The sequence below is a fragment of the Lotus japonicus genome, chromosome 4 (assembly GCF_012489685.1).
Source record: "Lotus japonicus ecotype B-129 chromosome 4, LjGifu_v1.2".
Taxonomy (NCBI): Eukaryota; Viridiplantae; Streptophyta; class Magnoliopsida; order Fabales; family Fabaceae; genus Lotus; species Lotus japonicus.
The window spans coordinates 10,398,188-10,407,603 of NC_080044.1; the positions used below are offsets into that span (position 1 = coordinate 10,398,188).

Here is a 9,416-nt window from a genome sequence, read left to right on the forward strand (position 1 = left end):
TGGGATCAAAACAAGCAAAGTTTAAAAAGCATAGAAAAACAAAAACAAAACAATTAATTAGCTAAGGAAAGATAATGGTATTCTAACTAAGAAGGCTGAGACCAATGAGAAGGAAGAGATTATTAGAAAAGCAATCAAATTGACATATTTTGGATTTTATCAAACATCATAGGAGAAGTCATTAATAATAATATTTGAAGGATATAAAAGGGAGAATACTGCGTGCTCTTTTAGAAAAAAATCACACAATGAATAAACAACTATATATATAAAAAATGAAACAACTATAAAATAAAATAAAATATTTATAATAATTATAATAAGGTGGTGAGAGAGAAGAGAAGAGAGAGTTGAAAGGAAAAGGAAAAGAAAAGAAAAGAAAGCAAAGCAAAGCAAAGCAAAGCAGAAGAGAGAGTGCGAGAAAGATGGGTAAGAAGGAAGTGTTGTTGTTTGAGATGCGAGCCTACTACTCCGGTAGAAAGGGAACCTTCTCCGTACTTCATCTCTTTCTTCTTTTCATTTTAATCCTTCCCAGAATTTAAAGTTTTCTTCTTTGCTTAATCCACTGTTCTTAAAACTTCTTCTTATTCTTCTGTTTCTGTTGAGCGATTCAAACAAAGACTTCAACTTTTCGTGTTTTTAATTCTGGGTTTTGAAGAAAGTTTGGTTTTTTGTTAAAGGGTATTGGAAATTTCAAACATTTTTAAGTGGGGTGTAGTTTTTTTATTTTTTTAATTTGGTAGGATTTTCATTGTAAATAGTATCATCAGATTGGTGAATATTTTCATCATTATTGCTCTTGTTTCCTCGTCTGATATTATTTGATATCCAGGAGGATTTGCAAATCATCAAAAAGTAAAGAAAAAACCATAAAAAAAGGAAATAATTGATCATAATTTGAAACAATCCCCAATTTTAGTGAGGGTTTTATCCAATACTCTTCACTTGATTTCTTATATTTTTAAGGTAATTTCAGTGATCAGTGATCAGAGAGTATTCTGGTGCCAAAAAGGTTAGAGTTTTTATTTGTTTTAGGCTTGTTTTGGTTTTGTGGAAGAAATTGCCAATACTGAAGTTAGGTTGAGTAGAGGAAATAAGAGAACTGAGCTGAGTTCTCTGCTAGTTTCATTGTTTATGGGAATACCTGATAGGTCACTGCTAGATCTGATAGAAAAAGTTAGGTCTTGGGTTTCTTGGGGAGGAAGTGATTTCGGTCGTGGCGATTCGGGTGAATTTGATATGCTCAAAAAGTGCTGTGAGTGCAATAGGAATATGAGTTCCAATGAAATGATTCAGTGCAAATATAATTGTAAAAGCTGTGGCCGTTGGTTGTGTGTTAAGTGTGTCCAAGGTTGTGATCTCCTCCCAAATCTTGAATCTGATGAATTCAGGGAAACCATCAATTCTTGCAAGTTCTGTTGTTCAGATGTTAATAGGAAATGTGAGAAAGTGCATCCTGCTGTGTCGCCACAAGAGAGTCCGCGGCAAAGTCCCGAGCCGCCTTCGCCTTGTTTTAGTGTTGAAAGTGATAGAACCAATTCTCCAATGAATCCTGGATTGAATCAGGGAAGTCACTTTGAACGCCATTTGCACGACCAAGATGATCATTCGATGATCAGTAGGAGTATGATCTCATCTTGTAGTCAACCTTCTTCGGTATCTACTCATCCGTCCAACTTCAGGTAATCATAAGTTCATAATATGTGCAGGAAGTTACATGTTTTTGTTCTATATTTTTCAGAACTTTGTTAACAGTGTTCTTGTATATCTGATCTTTCATCAAAATTGTATGCTTGGGATTTTAACTTCTAAGAGTCTGTTTGGTTTACCGTTAGAAAGTATGAAAATATTGATGTGTTACCAAATTAGGCTCTTATATATATTTATGTTTTACCATCTCTGAATAGGTAGCTAATTAACTGTTTTTAATTATTTGAAACTCAACGTGAGTTGCATAATCCGACTAATTCCACTTGATATGGTGTATACAAATGTAGGAGTGATGAAGAAGGAATGGAAGATTCTGGGAAACACTTTCTCAGCCAATCACGTACATATGGTGATAATTATTCAGATATAGATTCAAGTAGCGTTAGTGCTAGACTTGACACTTACCACTATAATTCTGTGGGTTCAAGTCCTTCTGAGAGTCCTTCTAGAATTGGTTTTACTTCTAGTAGGGTTGGGCTTCTTCCTGTGCAGAAGGGGCAGGAGAAAAGCCCCGTCTCTCAGAATGAGGGCTCCTTTGGTCAACAAAGTACGGCTGTTTTAGGAAAGCCTGAACAAAGGACTGAGGATGCATATAATACTGCTTATTTTACTGATGACTTGTCGATTTTCCAAGACCAGAATGAGAATTCACAGAGGCCATTGGATTTTGAAAATAATGGTCTCATTTGGTTCCCGCCACCGCCTGATGATGAAAATGATGATGCAGATGGTAATTTCTTTTCATATGATGATGAAGATGATGATATTGGTGACTCTGGTGCTTTGTTCTCATCCAGTAGCAGTCTATCTAATATGTTTCCTGCAAAGCAGAAACATAATGAGGGAAACGACGAACCTTTAAGATCTGTCATTCATGGGCATTTTAGAGCTCTTGTTTCACAGCTTTTACAGGGAGAGGGAATTGAAGTCGGTAAGGAAAATGATTCTGAGAACTGGCTTGACATAGTTGCAATGGTAGCATGGCAGGCTGCTAACTTTGTTAGACCAGATACTAGCAAAGGTGGAAGTATGGATCCTGGTGATTATGTAAAGGTTAAATGTATAGCATCTGGAAGCCCTAGTGAGAGGTAATTTGTGTTTCATACCTTGTAGATCCACTACCATGTTCCTAGCATTTATATGTGGTTAACTGGTAATTATGCTTTTTTTTGCAGCACCCTTATCAAAGGAGTTGTTTGTACTAAAAATATTAAGCATAAACGCATGACCTCTCAATACAAAAAGCCTAGACTACTCCTTTTAGCTGGAGCACTGGAATATCAGAAAGTTCCAAATCAACTGGCTTCTTTTGATACATTGTTGCAGCAGGTGCCTTCATGATTCACTTATGAGTTATGTGTCTTTCGGTGAAGTTTATATTTTGTTGGAAAGAATTTCTAATTTTGTAAATGCTGGCAGGAAAGTGATCATATGAAGAAGATCACTTCAAAAATTGAGGCTCTTCGACCAAATGTTTTGCTCGTAGAGAAAAGTGTCTCTTCATGTGCCCAGGAATTATTGTTGACCAAGGAAATTTCCCTGGTGTTGAATGTTAAAAGGCCTGTGCTAGAGCGTATAGCTCGCTGCACTGGTGCTCTTATCACTCCATCAGTGGATAGTTTATCTAAAGCACGATTGGGGCACTGTGAATTGTTCCGGTTAGACAGAATAGTAGAAGATCATGAGACTGGTAATCATTCCAACAGAAAACCATCCAAAACATTAATGTTTTTTGAAGGTTGTCCACGGCGCTTGGGTTGCACGGTAATTTACTTTTTCTTGTATTTTCTTCTGCACTTCTTGTTACATACTTTTGTGTGCGTTTGTGTGTGTAAGCTATGGATGTGGTCACTAGAGTCTGTTTTTGACTTTATTCTTGTTGCAGGTCTTACTGAAGGGTACATGCCATGAAGAACTAAAGAAAATTAAACATGTTGTGCAATATGCAGTTTTTGCAGCCTATCATTTATCTCTTGAGACCTCATTCCTTGCTGATGAGGGTGCTACTCTACCTAAGATGATGTTAAAACACTCAACGGACATGCAAGTGAGTGCAACAGCTGAGTCTGACACTTCTATGATAACTAACACCCATTCTTCTACCATTTGCCAATCAGAGGCTGATGATGCTTCCAGAGTGGAAGGCTCTGCTGGTCATGATTTGAAGATTGAAAATTTAGGATCATTGTCCGATCATCTTGATGACTCTAGTTTTCATCCATCTGCAAGCACCATGGTGGATAGTAGTGTTGAGAATGTGGTCTCTGATTCATTAGATAATAATTTAACTTCTAATTTGACTTTAGAATCAGATTATTTCGATCAGTGCAATGAATCGGACCCTATATCTTGGAACCCTTTGCAAACAGATTTGCAAGAAACCACTGTTCTAGGGGAGAGGAAGTGTGAAGTTGCTGTGTCGACAAAAGACAAGATTAAGGAGGATGAGTTTTCTGGGGAATACTTTTCTGCCACCGATGGTCATCAGAGCATTTTGGTGTACTTTTCCAGTCACTGTGTATCAAAAGGAACTGTATGTGAACGCACTAAGTTGCTGCGAATTAAATTCTATAGCTCTTTTGATAAGCCACTTGGGAGATATCTTAGTGATGATCTGTTTGCTCAGGTAAGTTGCGTTTATTTTTTCATTGTTTGCTGGTACAGGTTAATTCTGAAGTGAAATGATGAGAATTTTTCTTTTCTTTCCAGAAATCTTGCTGTCAGTCTTGTAATGAGCCAGCAGAGGCTCATGTCCTTTGTTTTACACACCAGCAAGGAAATCTTACAATCAATGTTAGGCGCCTTCCATCTGTTAAATTACCCGGGGAAATAGATGGCAAGATTTGGATGTGGCACCGATGTCTAAGGTGTCCTCATGTGGATGGAGTTCCACCAGCAACTCGGAGAATTGTTATGTCAGATGCCGCATGGGGGTTGTCTTTTGGAAAGTTCTTGGAACTTAGCTTTTCAAACCACGCAACTGCAAATCGGGTTGCATCCTGTGGACATTCTTTGCAGAGAGACTGCCTCCGTTTTTATGGGTAAATCTATCTGGACAAGGAATCATTAGTTGATTCTTCTCTTCATATATATAATTGTTGGTTGTTATTTATAAATTAAAAGGTTATATAACCCTGATGTAAACAGGTTTGGGAGCATGGTTGTTTTCTTCCGGTATTCCTATATTGATGTTCTTTCTGTCCAGCTACCCCCATCTGTACTGGAATTTGGCCAGATCCAAGAAGAGTGGATAAGAAAGGATGCAGGAGAGGTGATATTTAAAAACTACTGTTAAGATTTTCCTTACTAATTTTGTAATTTAAAAGTGGTGATGCACAATAGATGCACATACATGCTCTGGATTGATTTTAAATTTTAGTTTATCTACTCCTTTGTAACCAAATTTTAACATTCTCAACCCCTTATTTTGTACAGCTTTTTAATAAAGTGGAAACCCTGTATGTGGAGATATCAAATGTGCTTGAGCGTTTGGAAACAATGATTGCATCTCCTGGTATTGAAAATGAGCTATCAGATATATGCGACATTCGTAACCACATACTGGATCTGAAAGATATGCTTCAAAAAGAAAGAACAGATTATCGGGTGAGCAGACTTATATGATATATCTGATTGCCTGATTGGTGTCCATTAGAATTAGAAAATCAGAGTGCAAGTGTTGTATGTGCTTTTTACGTTTTATTGATGAATATACATCTAACTTCATTTGCTGTTTCCCCTTTTTATGCATGTGTCTGTATAGTATTTGCTACAATCTGCCACAGTGGTTGCACAGACAGGGAAGATGGCTTTAGACATTCTTGAACTTAATCGCTTGAAACGTGCACTTCTAATTGGTGCACATGTTTGGGATCATCGGCTATACTCATTGGACTCTCTCATTAAAAGAAGTTTAGATTCATCCAGGGTTAGACACGAAAATGAATTATGTGCAGATGTTAAAGAGTTAAGAGTTTATTCATTTCACAAGGATCAAAATTTTGACTGTGGGCTTGAGCAAAATAATTGTCAGTCTTCAAAGTTGCATCAGTCTCATGAAAGTCATATGCTTGTAGAGCCGGATGACTCACATGAACCTGGTGCTTCTGATGCATTTACATCTTATCATGATGGAGAGGAACTGCATTCAGATGATGATTTCATTACTGACACAACATTATCTGACTGTATCCAACCAACTGAATCCAATCTTTCTGAGAAAATAGATTCTGCTTGGACGGGAACTGATCTACCTATTCACGCTAACCCTCCCTTTAAAAGGTTTCCACAACCAATGAGAGTTCAATCTTTTGATTCAGCTTTAAGAGTTCAGGAGAGAATCAGGAAACTCTTGCCCTCATCCTTACATTTATCAACACGTAGATCTTTTCATGCTTCTGGAGATTATGGTAACATGGTTAGAGACCCTGTTTCTAATGTATTGCAGCCTCACCTTCAAATGTTGCCATGGGAGGCACAGAAGATAAATCTGATCCTAAGCTCCACGCCATCTTTCATTTCCTCCATTTCTCACATAGCTGAAGGTGCTCGGTTGCTGCTTCCCCAAACATGTCATGGTGATAGAGTTATTGCTGTGTATGACAATGATTATGCTAGCATAATAGCCCATGCCCTTAGTTCCAAGGAATATAAAGATTGGGTTTCTGGTAAGTCAGATCTGAATGATTGTAGCTGGGTTACTCGAGAGAGAACCAAAGAGGATTTAGCTACTTCCAGCTTTTCTGCATGGGGGGGTGCTCTGGACTTGGATTATATGAATTATGGAGGTTATGGGTCTGAAGATACTTCATCTTCGATTGGATCTATTATCAGGGAACCTAAAAAATCTGTACACTTGCAAATTTCTTTTGCTGATGATTCTTTGGGCGCCGGAGGTAAAGTGAATTTTTCTGTGACGTGCTATTTTGCAAAGCAGTTTGAATCACTTAGGAAAAGGTGCTGCCCTAATGAAATTGATTTTGTGCGATCCTTGAGCCGTGGTCAGAGATGGAGTGCACAAGGAGGGAAAAGTAATGTATATTTTGCCAAGTCATTAGATGAGAGGTTTATTATTAAGCAAGTAACCAAGACAGAATTGGATTCCTTTGAAGTATTCGCACCTCAATATTTCAAATATCTGATGGATGCCCTCAAATCAGGAGGCCCAACTTGCCTTGCCAAAATTCTTGGTATTTATCAGGTGAGAACTCATTTTTGGAATTGTATACAAAGCTCTATATTGCTGTATGCCTGTATGTACATTTAAGTTTAATTTTATTATGTATTGGTTTGATGACAGGTCACTGTCAAATACGCAAAAGGTGGCAAGGACACAAAGCTAGATCTGATGGTGATGGAGAATCTATTTTACAAAAGAAACATATCCAGGGTATATGATCTGAAGGGCTCAGAAAGATCTAGGTACAATGCAGATACAACTGGGACAAACAAAGTCATGCTAGACATGAATTTGTTGGAATCACTGAGAACAAAACCCATGTTTCTTGGGAGTAAGGCCAAGAGAAAACTCGAGAGAGCTGTATGGAATGACACATCCTTTTTGGCGGTAAGCTTACTCTGCCTTTAACATCACACTCTGCCTTTAACATCACCTGGTATGAGGTTGTTCTTTAGGATTTACTATTTAGTACTAAACGTTTCTTAGTGGTATGATAGGTTTTGCTATGCCTCGGGTTGTTTGTTATCCTAGTCATATGACCTCTCAAGATTCATAAGGGCATGTTTGATTTCTATTTTCATTTTCGGCTTTCAGTTTTAATTACAAAATAGCAATCTAGTTTTCACTATGTTTCCTGTTTTCAAATTTGAACTGTGAAAATATTGATATTGTTTTCTATGCCTTAAATGGTTTGAGGTTTATTTTGCATTAAAAGATAGGTTTTGCTATGCATAAGGTCTGTTTGTTATCCTAATCATGAGACCACTGACAAGATTCATAAGGGTGTGTTTGGTTCCTGTTTTCATTTTCTGCTTTCAGTTTTAATTACATAATAACATTGTCTTTTTTACTTTGTGTCCTGTTTTTGAATTTGGATAGTAAAAATATCGATATTGTTTGCTATGCCTTAAATGGTTTGAGGTTGTTATTTAGTATTAATAGTTTCTTAGTGGTATGATAGGTTTTGCTATACACAAGGTCTATTGGTTAGCCTAGTCATGAGGCCAACGTCAAGATCCATAAGGGCATGTTTGGTTCCTGTTTTCATTTTCTGCTTTCAGTTAAAATTACAAAATAGGAATCTTGTTTTCACTGTGTTTCCTGTTTTCAAATTTGATCAGTGAAAATATAGATACTGTTTCAGCTTTCCTATGCAAAACTTTGAAATCAGGAAAACAAAGTGAAAACAAGGTCGCTGTTTTGTAATTAAAATTTAAAACTGAGAGCAGAAAATGATAATAGAAACATAACAGACCCTCCTTTAAATGTCCACTTCACAAATTTTCCTTGAATCATGCATACAAACTGTGTTTACTTAGTACATGTACAAACCCTTCTATTATTGTAAGATAGATCTGAAGCAACTGTTTTGACTTTCCATTTTTGTATTTTTTTTGTTAACATTCAAATTCACGCACACCTGGAGAGAGATACGAATAGAAAATGTAATTTAGAGATATGATGAGTGATATGTTAGAAAAATAATAGATAGACGGGAAGACAAAGTGAGTGAAAATGGGTATGAATGTATCAAAACGCTTCATTTCCTGGTTTTACCGCCGATTTGTTTTTTATTTGAAGTGTAGCAATTGCATGTTCTTTAAAGTTGTTACTCACTATTTCCTCTCATTTTTGCTCAGTCTGTTGATGTTATGGATTACTCATTGCTGGTTGGAGTGGATGAAGAGAAGAATGAACTGGTTTTGGGCATAATTGATTACATGAGGCAATACACATGGGACAAGCATTTGGAGACATGGGTGAAGGCATCTGGGATACTTGGGGGTCCAAAGAATGCTTCTCCCACAATAGTTTCCCCTAAACAGTACAAGAAAAGATTCAGGAAGGCCATGACTACTTACTTTCTCACCTTACCTGATCAGTGGTCATCTTGAATTCTATTCTTTTCTTTAGACATGCATCCATGGTGAATACTGCTTTGGATGCATCTAGCTCTATTTTTTATTTATTATATCAACACTGATGGAAAATATTGTAATTTTTAATAATAAATATTTTGTTCTTACTGATTAATGCTAATGTTTGGATCATTCTTTCTACTGTTTTATAATCTTTTATATTTCCTGTCTTTATTTGTTGGTTGAAATAAAATGCTTACCCTCATCAACGAGTCAACTTTGGATTAGCTTAACTGTAATGCATTAAATAAATAGTTTTTTTGTGAATTAGAATGACGTTGATGCAAAACATCAACGGTAAAATGACAACAAAGCTGAGGGTGGGGGAGATTTATTATTGTTATTACTATTATTCTTGAGAACCCTTTGATTTGTGAAAGGTTGCATGTGCCTTGCCAGCCCTGTCATAATACAATTTTCCCTAAATTTTAATAACTTAAAAATTGCAATGTATATAAGGATGAATTTAGTTTTCGCTTACTTTAAAAGTGAATTTATTTCTCAATTTGGGTTGACACAATTTGTCACAGGTTTTGGGTTTAATTCTTAGCTTTTTATAGAATGAGGGTTTGAATTCCAGTTGGTAAGCAATTCTCATCGGGAAGATC

The 9,416-nt window shown here is 36.6% G+C and overlaps 1 protein-coding gene across 1 annotated transcript; it reads left to right on the forward strand.

Moving 5' to 3' along the window:
* Positions 1-340: 340 nt before the first annotated feature.
* On the forward strand, positions 341-8,949 carry LOC130712143 (putative 1-phosphatidylinositol-3-phosphate 5-kinase FAB1C). Its single transcript, XM_057561984.1, has 11 exons — positions 341-1,682; positions 1,998-2,798; positions 2,886-3,039; positions 3,130-3,474; positions 3,596-4,336; positions 4,420-4,751; positions 4,858-4,981; positions 5,146-5,316; positions 5,474-6,910; positions 7,010-7,276; positions 8,530-8,949. The coding sequence occupies exons 1-11, from the start codon at positions 1,135-1,137 to the stop codon at positions 8,782-8,784; spliced, it is 5,175 nt and encodes a 1,724-aa protein (XP_057417967.1). The 5' UTR covers positions 341-1,134; the 3' UTR covers positions 8,785-8,949.
* The last annotated feature ends 467 nt before the right edge of the window (positions 8,950-9,416 follow it).